General features: G+C 39.7%; 1 protein-coding gene across 1 annotated transcript in view; it reads right to left on the bottom strand.

The window, feature by feature from the left end:
* The window catches only part of EFCAB6 (EF-hand calcium binding domain 6), a 108,555-nt gene that overhangs the window by 28,080 nt on the left and 60,360 nt on the right, over positions 1-20,115 (bottom strand). Inside the window, 8 exon segments of the mRNA XM_050897913.1 lie at positions 936-1,091; positions 9,729-9,829; positions 10,421-10,601; positions 12,181-12,299; positions 13,338-13,441; positions 15,100-15,161; positions 15,936-16,108; positions 17,144-17,277. Coding sequence (XP_050753870.1) covers positions 936-1,091; positions 9,729-9,829; positions 10,421-10,601; positions 12,181-12,299; positions 13,338-13,441; positions 15,100-15,161; positions 15,936-16,108; positions 17,144-17,277 — 1,030 coding nt within the window.

Below are 20,115 nucleotides of genomic sequence, written 5' to 3'. Positions count from 1 at the left end.
GCCCTGATTTTGCATCTTGCAGCTGCACAGCACTCCCACATACTACCCGTGTCAAGCTGGCTCCAATATTGGAGACAGTGTGTGGAAAAGGAAATAATCAACACCATTTCAGCGGAGAAATAAATTGCCAAGTGGGCATTAAAATTTTAGTAATAAAACTAAATGCATATGCTAATCTACTCTGTATTATTTAGAAAAGACTATTTTGGATCAAGAAAGGAATAATCTGCACAAAATTACAATGAATGGAGGTGTTTATCATCAAGAGGTCTTTGAGAAAGAAACAAGCAGCAGATTCCTATTAAGGTTTCAATTCATAAAAAGTTGATCACCCAATTAAAGGTGAACTGTGAAAAGACTTTGTTAATTTTATTTCAAAAAAGAGTCTGGTCTGGCAGGCTCTAGAGAACAAAACCCAGTGCTGCCAGGCATATGACCTTTAGGCGACTGTTTGGTGCAGAGAACCGCAGTACCTAATATCGGAGCAGGTCCTTTGTGTTCTTCAGCCTCTACAAAAGAGATATTTCTTCTTACTCATATTAACAGAGAGAATTAAAAGCATAGTTTTGCATGGCAGCAGCATTGGATCATTTGAAAATAATTGCTATTTTATAACCTGATTTAATTCTGTTTCTGTTTTGAACAGGATCTGTTTCACACACTTGCTCCGTTAAATTGAAATTAAATAACTAAAACAAACTAGCAAACAAATACACATACTCAAAGCATACTTTTTTATGTAAGAGGCCATTTCACTCTCATTACCTGCAGAATCAATACATTACCTAAAAAGATTTTTCACGCATATGCAGTTTTAAGCATGTGGGTATCTCTGTTAGTTTTAACAGAGCTTCTTATATGCCTAACGCTAAGTAGAAACTTATAGGCTTTGCTGGGCATGACCAAAGATGTCCTTAGGAGATAATCACACAAACCTGTTTAGAATACTGCTGAACTGATCATGATCAAGGTAATAGTTGAATTCTTGTAGTATCCTGTGCAGGTCACATACTGTTACATAGCCATCTCTATTTTTATCCACTTTATGAAAGGCCCTGTTGAAATCTTGGAAGTAATCCCTAAATTTATCCCTGAAAGAGAGCAGATGTTTATTTTAGCTCCTTTGTTAAATCAGATAAAAAGGATACAAACAAATATACAAAATAGGGATGGAGGGGCAGAGAAAGTTTTTGAGCTTATTTGTGTGTGGTAAGTTCATTTAATTTATTCAAAGACTGCCAAATTTTTCACAAATAAACCTCAAAACCAACATCCCCCCCCATTTAATTTGCACATGGAATTGCATGGCTCAAGCCTCCCATTGTAAAGAAATGCTACTTGGGTGATTAACCGGCTACTCTCCCCGTTCAGAACTGCAGATACAAAACGTAGTTCTCTCTTTTAAAGTCTGTCCTGATCAGTTACAAAATGTTTAATACAGCCATTAAAATGATAAAGTTTGGCAGCATACTTTCTGCAATTTAAGGCTCCTGAAAGTTTGACATAGTAAGAACAACTATTTCAACAAAAACAGATAGACCTGACCAAAACCTGGAGTAGCGCAGGGCCTGATCCATGCCTAAGGGAAGAAGTGCAGAGCTTCTGCTGACTCATGTGGACTTTGGATCAGCACCTTAAAACGTCTCTGAGATATTTATCTTTTCTTACACACGATTGAATTCAGGCCTCAAAATCTTGACTCTTCCTCCCACTTTATTTTGTCACTTATATTTCACTGACATCAGGGTCCTCTTGATCAAACTTTGGAAACCCAAGCAATATGCCTCTCTGCCTCTTGATTCAACCAAAGCCTCTCCACATTTTGGCTCAAGAGGACAAGGCAGGCACAAACATCTCTCACTACTGCATGTCTTCAACTAGCAAAGTGGCTTGAGGTTAATGTAAGTTAAAATAGTTGTGAATTATGTCTTGATGTAGATTACCAAGTATACATAAATTATCTACATACATTCAGCACTTACAAGATGCTACCCTTATGGCAAAACCAACAAGTTTGGGTCTGGGATAATACCTACAGCTGCACTCCATTTGCTTTGGGATTGCTCTTTCTGACAGCCCTAGGGTGCAGAGCGTGGAGGCTGGGTTCTTTAGAGAGTCAGGATTTGTAGTATAAAGGGCTTATTAGAGTGATAGCAGAGTTCAACAGTGTAACCCACATAATCAGGCATGATTCATTGCCTCAGCCTCTCACCAAACCCGTCTGTGGATCTAACAGCTCAGACCAGTTCACTCTGCTCCTTGTTAAGCCACCATCAATCAGCCAGCACCCGAGCCTTACATTTTCTCCTTCATATGAATACCGTGCAATCAGTTATTATAAGGCTAACACGGGACATGCTAAATTTCATGTGCTTTTTAGCAGTACTCAGTAAGTCTTTTCAGAGCTCTACAAACTCTCACAGATCTCCTCAGAGGCATCTGGTCTCAGCTTCAGTTACTGGTGCTGTCTTTCCTCTCACAGCATCGCAGAATCCTTGGTTTTTCATTTGTTTTCAAGAAGCTGTAAGCTCAGTACAGTCTTTACATGAACAATACATTTTCCTTGCCAATTGCTTCTCCTAAGAATCCGTCCTTTTGGAGTTTGCACTTCATATGAACAAAGAGCAATTCCCCCACAGCCCTCAGGGTCCAGGAAACACCATTGTGTGTGCGAACAGCATCACCTACCTTAAAAAATCTGAATTATGATATGACTTAGGTGGGTTGTTAGCAATTTATTATATGCTTCAGACCCATTGTACCTTCACTGTTATATGGACTACGTTGGAAGTACCGGGACTCTGCTTAACCAGGTTTCAGCTGGCAAGAAACCATTTTTCAATATTTCTCTCAAGTTCAGTGAAAGTATGGATCACTTCTCAGCTTCACAGCTTGCTCAAACTGTCTTTTAACAGTTTTAACTCCGCTCACCATTGTATTCAGGATATCTGGATATCCTTTGTTCCTTACAAATCATTTCAGGTCTGAGCTGCTGAACAGGGCACCATTGCTAGACAAAATTTCTGGAACTCCATACTCAAACAAATAGAGTATTAATATATGCCATAACACGTTCTGATGTTAAATTCAATCCAAATGCAATTTCAGGCTAACGTCCGAGTCAGATACTTACAACAGGTTCAGACGTATCAACATATGGTCTTTTCTTTCACATTTTTCAGCAGCCTTGTGAGTGTCCTGTACTCTGTGAGGCACATCAGGTCATAACACATTGACACCACTATGCTGTTACCTCTGAAGTGTGTGCTACTAAACACAGACAACTCTGATCTAATTGGTCATATGGGCTTGGTATGCAATGCCCTCGCTACCCAACAGGTGGTAACCTTCATGAGTTTCTGCATTGTGGCATCTTCTGTACAGCCTCACCAAACCTAGCCCACTTTCTTCTGAAATAGGATAATACTTTTTTTTAATTGTATTTCCAGGTGTTACGTCATTCTCTGTGTTGTTTTTAAGAGCAGACTCCTCGAATGCTCTAGAAAGTATGTCTTTGATCAGTAATTATTTCTCCAACTTAAACTTTATTGTCAGATTGAATGGTTTTACCTAAAAAAAAAAAAAAACAAACCAATACTAAAAGTCAAACTATTTTTATATTCTGGAAGCTGGTCTTTCTTTTGCCTGCAAAGTGTCTTGCCTCAGCTCTGACCATAACAGATCGATAAACAAATATGTGACATTTCTTACAATCAGAGAGCACAGCCAGAGCTCTGCTCTCTCGGTCTGTGCCTTGAATCGTGGTGTTGACAAGTGCCCTAGAAACACAGGCCACACATTTCCATTTATTATTTTTTAAATAATACTGCCTGTAAGCCATCTTTTGAAGACTTTGTCTGTCTTCTAGTGCCAATATACGTAAAGCCAGGAGTTGTCTTTATTAATGCCTTTAATTTCGGAATTCTTTTCCCAGATTTACAGCCCAGTATGTCCATTTTGTGTAGTAACTCAAAAGCTACTTTTGCCCATGTGATATGAACTCTCATGTAACATTCACATGCTAACAGGCCTCTGGATACCATTGTTATCTTTGTGGATGGCATATTTGTAATGACTCTGTTTTATCTTGTTGACAGTTAATCTTTTATGTTATTTCTCTGCCCTTACATTTGCATTTCTGTCTAATTCTACTTCTCAGGCCCTCTTGGATATTTTTTTCAGATTCCCTACTGGTTTTTTCTCTGTTTGACATCTTCAGTGTCTATTTAAGCAGCCACAGTTGCTTCAAGTGAATGGCTTGTCCTACACTTTCCTGTGAAAACTCAAGAATGGACTTCAAGCCTAAAGGAAGTCTTTGAAAGCAGAATCTCCTGTACAGTGGTCTAAAAATGCATAGTGTTAAACTCGTCATGCAAGGAAGTTTGCTTGGACCCAGCAGAAGAATCTGAATTTGTAATTTTTGTAAAAAATTATTAATATTTGTAAAAACATATGCAGTCCTTTTACCTGAAAATATCCTTTATAGGACAGTGTCTGTCCTGAAACATATACTTAGTCCCACTGGATGTAAGAACAATCTATCGCAGTGACTTGTCTTTTGATCCTGCTGTTGCTAATTGGCTCTTCCATTTTTAAACTTCCCACCATTACTCCTACATAATCTAGCTCCTTTACGAGCTTCTCTCTCACAAGCAGAGGAATGTTCCTAGCAGCACACATTGCTGTGAAAATACAGCTCTATATTCTGTGTCTACTTTATCTCTGACACTAAAGATTTCTGGGTACTGATCTCCTGTGTTTATGGTTCCTTCATCAGACTCACTGCTTTAACCAAGCCCAGGGCTAGGCATATTTTAGACCAAATATTAGCTCTTTCTGCCTATAAACTTAAACTACTGTGTTTGTCTTCACTTTTCAATTTAAGTTCATACAATCCTTTAGTAGGAATTAGATTCTCAGTAGACACCCTCAGTTTCAATAGTCTTTCTTCATATGTAGAGATACCTGAGCCAGATTTTTTACAGTGTGCTTGGAGGTAACATTGACTGAGCACCAGTTTTGAATTTAGAGATGTTTACTCTTAGTCTGCAGCCCCTTTGTGCAGCTTTTGCACAGAATCTCTATGTGGTATTTTGTTGTATTGTTGGTTTGTGCACCATCACATAGATCTGGGGATTTGGAGGGTATTCTCTTTTGCTTCTGCTTTTCCAGTTGCAAGGTCTCACAAAATAACTGTATTTCTTATAGCTGCTGCAGAATTTCTAAACTCCTGGACATAATGTGAACCTGTGAATTTTCATATATTTCACTTTGGCTACTTCTTGCAGATAGCTCTGAAGAGTCTCTTCAAAACTCTCCTAGCTTCCTTTCCTGACAGACGGCATGTCCTGCTTACCTTCAGATATTTCCATACTGTCCCTTATGAATGTCCTAGCTTTTTCTACCTTTCCTTTTTTTTTTTAGATCCTACCTTCCTGGGATCTTTTCTGTATCTTTGGATCTTTGATGCCAATCACTATCTGATTCCTTAAAATGGAATCTCTGAAAACGTCATAGCTACTTGACTGATCCATTATTTTAAGATCAGCTAAAAATTCTTCAAAGGATTCCTCCTTCTGCATTCTCATATGAAACCTGTGTCTTTCAAAAGTTCAGGTTTCCTTGGGATTGCAATATTCCTTCAAGTTACTTTCTGTAGCTGCATGGATTGCACTGTCACCCTGGCTTGGTTTCATGCCATTAAAAACTTTGATAGCTCCTACTCCTGTAATATTCCAGAAAATAGTTGTAAGCTTCCTTATGATTAATCTAGCCACTGTACATAGGTTTGAAAGCATCACATGAATCTTTTCAAGGAAACTGCAATATTGCCAGTGTGGTTTAGAGTCTCTAAAAGCCCCTAAAGAGCTATCACCTTTTCTCTCACTTTCAAATCTCTTTTTTCTAGTTAATTCCTTCCTCTTTTTCACATTCTGCTCCTGCTACCATGTGGTACTTGGTTTACACTCAAAGCAAGACTTGTATTGGAAAGAGCATGGAAGTATGCTGCAGACGGTGCACATCAGTCAGAGTGCATTGCATTGCACTCAAGCTGGCTTTACTGTCTTGAATCTCCATGTAACTAATTACTGACTAACCAGCTTAGACTCATTCAACCTCCTCTTAGATATGAGACCCTAGAGATCCAACATCTGCTAATTACTTCTCTGAGTTTTAACTTTTATTATGTGCAGAAGCCTACAGACTTTCCAGCAGAGACACAAATCGAAAATCTCCTGACAGAGGGTTTGCTTTCTTTGAGTTACTGTAATGTGCCACAGCTTAAAACCCATGGCTTTACAGCGATTGCAAAGGTGCAATGGTGGAGGAGGATGGGTGCTGAGGCCTAGCAAGAGACCAAGAGAGTCACACCTAGGGAGCAGGATACAGCAGCCTAAAAGGCAAAACCAGCTGACCACCCTAAGACCAGTTTGTGATTTCAGTGAAAGATTGATCTCCTCCAGCCCCGGAAGACTATTTAGCACTGCTCCTTCCATCTTGCAAGGGTGGGCTTTGAAGGTTTGATACGGTCCATGTTGTACCCTCATTGCAGAAAGATTCTGGAACCCTTTTCAACTGTATGTTACTTTCAGTGCCACTCTTCATCACCACTATCATCTTCCACTTAAATCTTCCCAATGAAAGTAAAGGCTGAAGTAAAATCGAAACAGTTTTTGAGATTCATATTTTTGGAAAATTAAGACATTCAACATTTTTGGACTAATAAAAGATTTCCAAGCAGTAATTATTCCACTCACAGCAGTAAATATGTGCGTGGAGAAAATGAGGATTAAAACCATAGATCAAGCTACAATGGCAAAAAATAATATTTTCTTGCAAATGTTTTGTATTTTTCTTGAAGAGCTGGAGAGTCACTGTTCCATGTCTGTTTCTAATTTGGGAGATTTGTTCCTGTGAGTTACAACAAAAGCAAAAGGAAAAAAAAAAGTGCACAGCAGTATGTTTTGAATTGTAAGATGTCCAGAGCTTTTGTCTGCTTCACAGTGTGTAATCACAGGGCACTGAAACTGCTCCAAAGCTGTTAGGGTGAGGTTCACAGCCCTTTCAGAAAGCCAGAAGAAGGGACACAAACTGAATGCCGCCACTGTGCAAGTAGAAATGAGAGGGCTTAAGCAAGATCACAGAAGGAGGAGTGGGTGCTGCTCCCAGTGCTGCTGAAGTGGGTCCTATAACCAGCAAATTCACACCTCAGGCAAATACCTCCTCCCAGTCCAAATCTGACAGGTGAAAGAAATCAGTTTTCCAACTGATGATTGAGAATGAAGCGGGGGCTGAGACCCACGTGGATCACCATGGTTAGGTTTTGCAGCCACTGCATCTGTTTTCCTGACCAAGAGCAGATCTCCTTACACTGACCTTTACAGTAGGAGGGTATAGTGCCCACTTGTGCTTCCCATATCTGAGCTGTCTTATGCGGTCCTGGAGCGGAAGGCTGACACTCGGCTGGATTGCTGCCTTCACAGCCACCACGCGGATGGATTTCAGACAATGACGGCTTAAGAGTCATTTGTGGCTTTCCAGGGCCTCACATGAAATCTGAGGAGTTCAGAGGCCTGGATTCAGCTCCTCTTGCACTTCCAGCTTTCCAAGAGAGAAAACCAGATGGGAACTGCTACCACAGGACTGCTGCCACCAGCCAGGAGGTGGGTGAGGAAGTGGGGGAGACAAAAAGAGAACATTCAGCAGAACGGAAAGGTGGCAATAATCGATAACAAGACATACTTTTGCAGACCATGAACGATTAAGCTGTGAACTCATTCCCAGATGAAGCTGCAGATGCCAGAAATTTCAAAAGATTAAGAACAGAACTGGATGTCCTATATATATAAATCAAGAAAAGCCAGAATCTAACAAATAATTAGGACATAATTTTTGAAAGGGATATAAAAGTCCCATCTGCATGCTTAAACCAAACTCTGTCATTGCCCAGGATGAGACAGCCCCAGTGCAGGGGGCAGAATATTCCACGTCCATCTATTAGAAGGCTGCTCCACCTCAACCAGAAACATCTGGCTCCGGTTGCTAGCAGGTAACTGAATCCAGTTACACTTGACCCAATCTGCCAATTTCTGTTTTCCTCCAAATTACAGTTAAGCAATTGCTATGCACTCGTAGGTATGTATTTGTGTGTATAGTTGCCATATGCATAGCTCTACACATAGTTGTTGTTATGCTAGGTTCTCAAAAGTAAATAATTCTAAATGATGTGGACCTGCCAGCATGTCACATCATGACTGTTTTATTTTTACCCGGCATGTCTTCCCCATTGATTTAATTACTCTCCAGCTGCTTCAGGATGAGTATTTGCATCTTTGAGCCACACTGCATAATTTCTGCTTGCAGCACAGCATCTTCCCTACTTGCAGAGCTCCTTCTTATTTATAGCGTTGATGGCAGAGCCGCCTTGCACTTGGCATTGCACTAACAGGAAAGACATAGAAGGTTCCTGACCAAAAGAGCTCTTCATCCAAGTGTAAGACTAGAGACAACTGGCTGGTACGACAAATGGAGTGGAAGAGCCCAGTATGAGACAGTTAGGGCCCAAGTTTCACATCAGACAGTTACAAATACAGTCATAAGCAATGCCTACAACACAGCAGCTGCCTAACCATCTCTGTTGTATATTATGCAATTTTTTACAGGTGGAACGCTTGTTGATACCTGTGGGTGTCATAAGTGCAGCTTATGCCAGAGAGCTGCAATGCAGGTGGGAAAGTTGTGATGCTGAAAAGAAAGGACAGTTTTGCCCTTGATTCCTTCAGCCTATTTGGGATACTGAAAAACAGAATTTAAAAAAGCAGGGTAAAAAGGCAAAAGCCTTAGCTTACAGGCTTCTCTCTGTGTTTTGTGGTTTTTTTTTTTGTCTTATGATTCCCCAAGCTGCATCTTTATCTGGAAGACAAGGCTGCTCTTCTTTGTTTGTGAGTGTATCACCTTTACCAACAATGTCATGGGGAATTACCATTCCTATCAATAATAATTTATTAGTTCCTACAACTTCCAGACACTTTCCAAGCACAAAAGAAAGCAAATCTGTGCTCTTGGGGGTATATTTTTACATGTTTTTTTGCTCCTGAGGGTTTATACTCCTAAATAAATTTAAAAAAAACAACAACCAAACAGTTCAGGAGAATAGTGAAAGCACAAGCAGAAAACATGATAAGCATCCAGGCGGTGTCTATCCACAACCTGGAAATATAAAGTTTTAACAGCACTGTACTGCGGCAGAGGATTCTCCTGCTGCCTCAATCTGCTGGCAGGTGCAGGAATCTTATAGCAGCAGCAGGCTAATCACTGCTGACTCACTAGGGCAAGCATGGATCATTAGACTCCACTCTGAGTAGGATATCATTTTGTCATTTGTTTGTCAAATGCTCTTCTCAGGAGCAATGACCTATTAACTCTGTGAGTGTTGATTTTGTGTGAGGCAGAGACTCCTCTTGCTTGGAGACAAGATGCTTATTTCTGTCATATAAAGCCAGGGTCCATCCTTGTCAAGGCTGTTTTTTGCTGCATCTACAAAGCCATTTACTAACAATTTAACTAGCTGCTAGAGGGATGTGAAACTAACTGTGATTGCTACTTGGCCCTCATCCAAGGGACAGGGTAGGTAGGATATGGGACCACAGTGTCCTACATGCCCACCCAGTCCAGCTGCAAGAAAAGCCCCTGTTGAGCGTAATCAGGTAGGTCTAAGTCTACGTTACCTGAAGCAGTCTGAGAAGAAGAGACCTGCAGGGTGACAAAACTGCACTTGCTCTTCTCCCTCAATCTGAGCTGATAGCAGTGTTAGGACTGGAACCACAAGCTGAGACGATATCAATAAACAGGCCAGGGAGTGCTCAAGGCACAGAGGCCAGCTGGCACATCTCTGCTAGTGAACCTTCTTAGCCACCAAAAGGGAGCAGCTGCTTGCAAGACGGCCTATTAAGAAGGTCCTTGAAGCATTCTTGCTCCCAAACGGTGCTGGGAATGATCAAGGAAAACATTAGCTGACAGAGGGCGAAGCATGACGAGGACTGTTTTGGCAGTTTAGCAGCATAGATGACTGAGTCTGGGAATGTCTCTGGACATTCTGATTTGTCAGTATAGATGCTGCCATACAGTCTGTAAAATAAGTAATATAAGCCATGAAGAATATCTATAAAAAAAAAGTCTTACAGTGCACACTGAGCTAGGCTTGTCTCCAGCAAATCAAGGGAATAACACTATGGATAAGCTTGGTCCAGCACCTTCTGACACTCCTTTTCAGAGTCTTTTTTTTGTAAAATTACATTTGTATTGTACACAGTGTCATCTTAACAAACTAAACACAAACATAGAAAGTTATATGCTACGCTCATAAATAACTTACTTGATCTGCTTTTTAATTTCTCTTACATGCAGAGTTTTAGTTTGCTGTTGCTGCTGCTCTTCCAGCTTTGAATGCTTTTTGGTGATTATCATAATGTGCTCGTAAACGTGCATAGCTGTCTTCCGTGATGTGTCTGCTGAGCTCTGTGTCAGTGGGTGCAAACTCCATTCCCAGTTTCTGTAAAAATTCTTGGTGAGTAAGATATCCTTTTGCATCTGTATCATACCTTGAAAAAGAAATGCTCTTTTAAAATATTCATGTGGTCCTCATAGAAAGGCATTACAAATGTCCTTAAGTGACTTAACAGCTTAAATCTCACTGACTTCCCTTCCTTATAGAGGTACCATACCACACTGAGAATGAGTGAGTGACTTTATATGAGACTCGAAAGAGAGAGCTTATGCATTGTAATCACAGAGTCGATTCTGAAAATACTACCCTGAGGACCAAATTGTCAGGGGTATTCTCCAGCTCTCCGTACTGCTGCCTTTCGGTGTCTGGCTTGAGATGCAGAGAACTGGGCTCCTAAAAATCCAGTCTCAAGTGTCTCAAACTGGTCACACAAGTCTGAGATGCTCAGAATTGTAATCATCCTTCAGAAACACAGGTTTAGCTTCATAAACACTTTTCATATTTTCTTAGGTATAAACCCTTCCATAGGCTTTTTCCCCCCCGCTAGTGCTCCGATGCATGGTAATGCCTAATTTAGCCTCAGCTTCACTCTAATTCCTTTATTCAAGTTATAGACATATCAGGCACGTAAGAGATTTTAGCTATTCTATAAAAGGAGTGGCTGATGGGAGTGAAGTTGTGCAGCAGATAACTGCATGAAAAGGATACTCTTCAATGTGCCATGGCATCCATAAGGAATAAGAATGGAAAGTAAAATCTAATGGAGTAGAAAATAATTCAGAGATGAATCAGTGCTAAGAAAAATCTACATAGTTAATGCAGTTTGAAACCAAAATGCAATACACTCAGGTTCTATATATTAGAAAGAGTGATTATTTTTTTAAATAGACCTGTAATGAAGGTAGCTTTTTATATAATGTCACATACAGCTGACATCTATGCCATTTCAAACACAGTTTATAGCACAGCTCCTCTTTGTTGAAGGCAGACAAGTATTTTCCCCCATTTCACAACAAATTACTTGTCTACAAAAACATTTCATGATATTACTTGCCATCTTTACACAGCATGAAATTACCTTACTTTCTTTTGTTATGTATTTGGTGTGTAGCATTTTTCTTTTGACTGAATCACTTTTATTTAGGTAGCAAATATTGTAAGTAAATTTAGTGCTCTGAAAAGGAGAGGCTGGTAGCACTGCCTTCAGACAGGTATGCAATGTGGACTGTCCACAGACCTCCTCGATGGAAGCTTTGTCTGCAGTTCCCACCTGACCTGAGACACCTGGAACTGACTTTCACCCATCACAAACTGAGCTAGGCGTTTGTGTGTATAAACAAAACTGATGAAAAACAAGTTAATTTAACCAGTGACCTGAGGTGCTGTCCAAGAAGAAAATGCATGTTAAATTAAAGGGATCAGTAACACTGAACCCAAGAGAAAGTCCTATCTTTGAATTCTCTGGTAACTGATGGATCTAATTGTATTCTTGAGCTTAGTATGATAAGACGTAGCCTCCTGTAACACAGTGTCATGATCTGAGGTCACAATCATAACAAAATAAAAGATTTCTTGTGCAGTGTAATCTATTGTCATTCACTGCACTACCAAAGGCTCCGTAATCCTATAAAAGATGCATTATTGCAAGAGCTAATCATTTAGAGTTGTCATACCTTGCCCAAAGCTGCTTAAAATCTTCCAGGGTGATTGGAATGCCAAATCCGAACAAGACTTTCTTCAAGTCCCTTGGCTGTATAATGCCATTTCCTTCACTGTCAAATTTCTGAAAATTCTGGAATGTAAAAGAAATTATCACTAACAAGAACCAACAAGTTTGACAAAACGTTTGATCTCTCTATAAGCTTAATGAATAATGGGAATTGAGAAAGAAACAGAAAATCATGCATGTCTGAATTTCATCTTTTAATGTTTTTTCATTTGATTTTTACTGTTTCCTACTTTCCGCTATGGATGTGCAACTCTCAAAAGCCTGAATCGGGATTGACATCACAGGTGTTTAGGTGATGTATTCTGTGTGGAAAGTTTCTTACTGATGGCAAACACAGGGGATGTGAGAAGCGTGCATGCAGCTGTGGGTATGCCCACTGCTGGAGCATACCAGTGGAAGATGAAGGCACTGGAAAATGGCAGACCTGCAGATTTTCTCCCCAACTTGTTCTATACCTAATATGAATTAGATTTTGCTTTGGGTTTTGGTTGGTTGGTTGGGTTTGTTGGGTTTTTTACCATCCATCTTGCAAACTGAGACTACCAGTACTATTGTCTGATTTACACAAACATTTAATGAAAAAATTATATTCATTTTTCCTTGTGCTACTCTGTTGTCCAAACATTGCAACTATTCAACAAGTTAAAAGAGATAAAAAAGTGGAAATAATTTTTATAGGACAGTTTTGTGAGAGTCTCTTTGGATGGTGTAAGCATCACAGTCAATGCTTCACTGTGCTGGGCAACACTGGGTGTCAGCATAGGAGTAGGTGTGTGTTTGTGTACAGCATGTAGTCAAACAGGCCTCAGATGAAGCCCATTACTACTCTTACCACAGAAACATTAAATAAAACCAAGAATAGTAAAATATGAAGAAAGTTTTAGAAATAACTGTAATAGCATCTACTACATAATCAACATTAAAAAATTAAATATTATTCAAGATGTTGATTTTTTTTTAATCACATATAGTAAGCTTTTATCATTAATGAGCTATTTTGCAAGGGTCTCTGAATATTTATAGAATCTGAAGATCAACATTGCATAATATTCTAAAATCTATTAGTGCTGCTTACTTATTTAAAGAAAACATTCTTCTTACCCTTGCTAGGTCATGCCATCTGGTTCTTGCTTTGATAACAAGGTAGTAATGAGCGTGATCACAAGCTAGCTCTGCATCCGTTATCATCTGTTTTTTTCTCAGAAAAGAAAAAAAATAAAATAACAACTAACTGTTTTACTTTAGTGGGATCTTTAATCTCCACCAGTTTCCTTCCCTTTTGTTGTTCATCACGGTAGTTGTGGTTTTGTTTCCTAGTTTCTAAGATACCCATTAAAGACTGTTACTCCACATCTGTGTAAACTTAATTCTTTAAATACTGCCTTATTTCCCTAGCTGCAGGTTAGCGAAGATGTTTTAAATTTTGTAATTCCCTATTTATTTTCAAATCAATGTTGTTCTATTCTCCCTCAAACTCAAGAGCCAGCATGGATCATTTATACGCATAGAAGGAAATGTTAATTATCTCAGAAACAATTATATCCTGGAGTGACTCCAGGAAGATTATCCTTGATTTACATCAATAACATAGATCAAAACTATCTTTGTGAGTCACCAAGGCATGGCTAGTAAGTCTGGGGAGTAAGACCCATGTCTGCAAATTCAGCCACCATTACAAGTGTCTAACTTTTGGGGGCTTGGTGCTTCTGAATGAAGGCATGAAGGCTTGAATCCAAGCATGCAGAAGAATATGGGTGCCTCAGATTAGGATCCAGCATAGCTGTTGCAGTACACAGAAAGCTGACTAAATCCATGTGCTACACAAGGACACACCTACCTGAGAATCGAGGGGACCTTACATCTCACCATTCTTTGAAATAGTGTACCTTCCTTCACCTGAGAAGAGCAGCCCTTCTTTTGGTGCCCAATTCTCTTTAGCTTTTCTAAGCACTTCTCGTTAGAAAACTGAGGAAAGGCTGGTAATTTCTCTTAACACACAGCTGCCCACCTCATGCTATGTCCTAGCACCCGTTTCTCCTCCAGCTATTGCTTTGTAAGCAAATGCTGCAGACATATGGCTTCAGAGCCTGGTTCAGCCATGCTCCAGGAACACGCTCCCTGGACCAAGATTCTCAGACGAGAGGCAGAGGAATATTGGGTCTGCAGACCAGGCGAGATGTAGTAACTACATCTGACCTACCCACTGACTTCCGATACCACTCATGGCGTGTGCAGACCAGAACTTAGGTCCTCGAGAACTGCAAACTCAGCCACTTCTGAGCTCCTGGGGCTCTGGGCCTTGACAGCCTTTGCTGAGGGCTCCGTTTGGATTTAGAAGCATGAATGCCACATTAAACTATTTTAGGTGCCTGGGATCCTTCTGAGTTTTCCCCACTCCCACTGCTTGAGAGAAGATTCCATAAGCCTAAACAATCAACCAACAAAAATAGTCTAAAAACTTAGCTAGGAAAATGCAAGTGCTCTTAAGGCTTTCAATCACTGTATTTTCTTTGCTGGACTTCTGAAAGAGTAATAGTCTTTGAAACAAGGAAATTCTGGAGCTAAATTCAAAACGTTTCAATTTCTAGCTAAGTCCAAACTGAAACAGAAATGAAAGCACGACAGTAATTGGTCTCAGACTCCAACTGTTAGCAAGACACAATCATCATCAGTTTCCTTTCTTGTTTTAGACTGATGTCCTTGATTCACTCAGTTGTCCAATTCAGGAAAAAAGAAAAACAAACCAAGCAGATAAATATTACTAACATCAGAGCCAACAGTAATGCTGTAAGAGACAAATAAAAACTGGGAAATAAGCCTATGTGTATATATCACATCTTCACTGCCACAGTGGAGATGAGTTGCTGATCAGGAGCTTTTTCAGTCCTGCTGTATCTTGTCATTATTTTTATAAATATATCTCTGCTTGCATAGTTAAACAGAGTTTCACACTGAGTTTTTAGAATGAATTTTTAGTGCCTAAATACTATTTATTATTAAAGTTAAGCTTAAACTTTAGAATTCCAGATGTTTCAAGCAGCATCACTTCTTGCAGGAAGGGAAGCTGCAGCACTATCCTCCACCCACTCCACAGTGCCTCAGTGCTTCTGTGCACCTCACCTGATCTTGTCTACTCAGTGCCCTGGCGGCATAAAGGTCTGGAGCATGAGGCTTTGGGCTACTGTAATGTACACTGACAACCATATTAGTCCCAGAACCGATAGACCCTGTGCCAGAGAGGTAATACTCTGGCTGCTCCTCAATCCAAAATGACATCTGATTCCCAAACCATGTCCCCAATTCTGCATGCTTGGAAGATGCAGTAAAGTTGTTCAGTTTGGAGGCCACCTCAGCTCTAAGGCTCCAACTCAGGCACCAGTATCTGTGTTTGACCTTACAGATTTAAGCAGTCCCCAGGGGTAGTTCTGGCATTTTAACCTAGCGGTGGGTTCAATATGTGATTTAATGGAGTCATAAATCACCGGGAACTTGGTAAAGCTACCCAACTTCATCTTGATAAAGACATATTTTAATACTATCTTTTTTCAGTTATACCTGATACAAATTTTCACACAGCATATTCATTTCTGTAAACACATCAGATTACTGTAGGTACTACACAACTTTTTCTTCCTTAGTTGTGAGATAGCATGAGCCGAGAACGTACCTCTTTAGTTTCTTGGGTGTGGAACAGTTGACAATTCTTGGTAATTTAACGTGGAGGTCAGGTTCATTCCCAACAAACCAAGTAGGAGCAGGAATTCCTCATCTCCAAGGCGAAGCAGAAAGCTGTCCAAGAATTGCCGAAAGTCAAGCGTGTTGATGATACCGTCATGGTTACTGTCTGTTTCACGGAAGGCAGAATAGGTGTCCTAACAAGGAATATTTAACTAAATATATTTAACATGTCAACTACATATTTTTAAACATAAATAACAAATGTTTGCTCTAGACTTGTTTTGACAACAGGCAAATATTTTAACGCAGTTTGAGAATACAAAGAATTTATAGTACTGCCTTACTAAACACTTGGGATAGTCTGCAGCAAACTGCAGTCTTGCTGCTTTCATCTCAAGCATGTATAGAACTGAGCAAAAGTAGGGAGCATCAAAAAGCTACCCCCAAGTAAATTTACAAATAAACCTCCACTTTCCATCAGTACTATACTGAGAGGCACCTCATTTCTACCCTTCTCTCATTTCTAGCAGAAATCTGAAGTAATGCTGATCGATATGATTGGCTTTGCTAGGGGTGTCCAAGCTGGTTTGAAAAGAGGATCCCTTTCCTGAATGCTGATCTTTCCACTTTTTCCAGGGAACAGGGATGGGATGGGATGGGATGGGATGGGATGAACTGAGCAAAAGCGTAACGACTGTGGCTTCTCTCCTTTGTAAAATGTGATCTCTCTTACTCTGTGCATATCCATGGTGGGAATTCAAGGAGTACATTCTAATGGTAATTACAGAAAACAATAAATGCAAAAAAGCTGGAAAACAACTCTTGATTAAGATCACTCTGTTGCAAACAAGAGTTTTCAAGAACATCTTCTTGAAAGATCATTCTCATGAATAGATGGACTGTTCCATGAATGAGTAGTACAGAGTTATTCTTTTACAATTGCAGAATCTTTAATAGCTATACTCACAAAAGGATGGGAAAAAATAACTCAGATCTTATTTTCCTGGCAGAGGCTGCAGAGAAGACAATTAGCAAAAAGAAAAAGTTTTTGTCTTGAAAACTGAATGTATTTGAACTGGAAGTTTCTGAGAACACAGAAGACATGAAATCCAATATAATTTTTAGAGTCACTTTCCTGACAGCTCCTCCAAACCAACTTTTAAAACAAATGTTTGTATCAAAATAACAAGCTTCACTGCCAAAAGCAAACCATGGCTCGATGTATTTACCCCATAGACTTCCATCAGCTTATCATTAAGTAGATTGAGACATTCTTCAGCAGTCATGTAGTGACATTTAGCATCATTTACTCTGTGGTTTGGGCTGTTACATAATGTAGCTCCTGGCCCATTCAATCTGGCATCTGCAATAATGAAATCAAAGTGTAGCAAACATTGAAAAGATGGTATTAAACATATCTGATAAATAGCACAGTAATATAACATAAACAAAACAAGAAACCCTGCAACCACATTCTTTACAGCCTAAACATGACAAAGTCCAATAGCTGTAAGCAGTATTAGTGGTGTCCTCCCAATTTACAGTAATGGCCTCAGCTGCTACAGTTTTCCCACCACAAGGTGAAGAAGATAATCTCAACTGAAAAAAGCACAGCTTAGACAAGGTCTTTTTCTTTTGCTTTAGCCTTGTCTGGTGCCTGGTTGTTTTGAGGAAGGGAGGTATCAGACTGGAGGAGGAGAAAAAGAGCACCGTGAAAGCCGTGACTTGCTGTCATACCACCCGTCTGTCTCAGTGACGGAACACAGGAGCTGCAGACAGTGTCAGAGAAAGTAATTTGTTACATCTTTGACTGTGTAGGACAACTGCTGCATGCTAGACCATCTGCCCTGGAGCAATTCTGTCGTGGCTAAGCCCTCGTCTGGTTTGAACCAATGATGTGAGCTATTTCAGGAGATCTGCCATCAAAACACTCCTGACTTACTTAACACAGCATCACCCCTGAAACTATTTCGCCTGATGTTCTGTTCTCGCAAGACTCAGTCCTGCACAAACAGCAGCTCCATATTGTCACAAGTTTATTATACCACAGCCCAGCAGGATCAGGAAAGGGCGACAGCCAGCTGCCCAGTAGGGCACCCATGTACTTCCAGTCCTGAAGGGCTAAAGTACTTTTAGGCCATAGAAAACCTATTTTGGTCACCGTTCCAGATCTGATTCCTTCTGCTCATTGTGCAGTGATACTCTAGGAACCTATTTTGCCTTGCTTCTGGGGAAAAAGAGACTAAGCATCTTTTGCAGCCTCTTGAGCATTTTAGAATTTTTCTGCAACATGTGAGCCATATAGAGGAGTAAAGTAATTCACGTCAGATTTTAAAATGGGAAAAACTTGCAAAGAAAAATGTACACACTGACATTTCACTACACCCTACTCCTGATTGTTAAGAAAAATGCTAAGTTAATGGTCTGTTCTAAAGGAATGTTTCTTTTCTTTTCAAAAGATTTACATACACCAACACACAAGAGCCTGTACAACTACTCCAAAGAATCACTAAATAGTATTCACTGCATCATTTTAACTTCTCCTGATTTTACCCTTTAAATCCTACTCCCCCCTACAGACATGCACTATCCTTCCCTTTTTTCAATTCCAGTTTCTATTGAAATCTAGTCAAGAAAATTTGTACTCATGTTATCTTCCCACTAAAGCTTAGAAGAAGAAAATCAAGTCTCTTTTTCTGTAACTACAGAGCACCCTCCACCCCAGTGAATCACAAATCATTGAAAAATAAAAGTTAGGAGGGTTTTTTCTTTGTCTTCTGGTTTCTGACACTTACTTTATCTTAAATGTGGGTCACACTTCCTTTTACAACTATGAGATATACTAACGTATGGAAAGAAAAGCCATGATTCTCATAATTGGCAAAAGCAAAAACTTTGAATACAGACAAAACACTGTTGATTCTTGATTTAAATCAAAGAGCTGGCACACTCATTTTCCCCGAGGTTAACCTGTTTCAAACATCTTTTATTAGGCTACTGGATGAAGGCACACATATTTTGGTGGACAGATGATTAGCTGTATATATATTCACAAACTTCTAAACTTCGAGGCCTGAATAAAGAAAAACCTGAATATTATGTCAGCCACAAGTCAGCTCTCCCTCTTGTCTTAGTTCTAAAAGAGAAATAATGACGGCAGAAAATAATAGTAACAGTGTGAAAAAAGTAAATGCACACCTCTGAAAAAAATAACAGAGGCATAATATGGAAGTTAAAACAGGCCTTAAAGCCAATGGCAAAACTGCCATTGACATCAGTGGCATCAGAATTTTACCCACAAAATGTAGACTTAAAGCATAAGTATAAAAGAAATGAGAAATGAATAATTACTTACTAGCTTTAGTCTGTACTCAGTGTTCCACCCTAAGAAATCATTTCAGATTCCATCAGCTTCATTTTTAAGAGCTGAAAATCAAAACCCTTACTTACAGTGCCTTGAAATCAGTGAAATTACTGATGGGGTAAGGCAAGTAGCTGAGGTGAATAAATGTGCTCCCAAATTACGAACACATTTCTCTGGTATTCATTCCTCAGCAACAGTAAATCAATGAAGACCACATCCTCATTATATGGGTGGACAAAACTTCTATATCTACACAAACAGTAGACCTTGCACTCTCATTGGGATTCTTGATACTCTAATAAAACTACCAGTTACTTTATAGATAACCACATTTCAGCATTCTCTAGTAGCAACGTCCCTTAACAGCTTTAACATTCAAAAGCAGGACTTAAACCAATAAGTAACCAGATCACACCACAGAGCTCCAGTTGTATATACTGCCACTAAAACTCATCACTAATGGCTTACTAATAGATCTTTCTTTCCTGAAAGGACTAGTTACTGTCTTCTGGCTTTTTACACTGAATAGAAAAAGTTGCCGGACATCACTACTATAAAATCATCCACTGTAATTTAGGATACAACATAATTCCAAGACTGTGAATAAGAGTTAGAAATGCTGAGGACAAGGTTCTACTCAAGGCAGAGCAATCAGTCAGTTACTTTTTGCAATCTGTTAGTGACAACTCCATGGCACCTATCTGTGGACCTTTATTTAGTTCACATCCCGCATGTTCCAGCTTCCCTCTTGTCCTGAGTTAGATACTCAGCAGCTTAGCTGGATCAGGCGCCAAAGAACTACAGACAGGAAGATCATTGGTGTGCTAAAAATCATAT

The sequence above is a fragment of the Gymnogyps californianus genome, chromosome 1, assembly GCF_018139145.2.
Source record: "Gymnogyps californianus isolate 813 chromosome 1, ASM1813914v2, whole genome shotgun sequence".
Taxonomy (NCBI): domain Eukaryota; kingdom Metazoa; phylum Chordata; class Aves; order Accipitriformes; family Cathartidae; genus Gymnogyps; species Gymnogyps californianus.
Note: the sequence above shows the minus strand (reverse complement) of the source record. Positions and strands in the feature narration are given on the sequence as shown.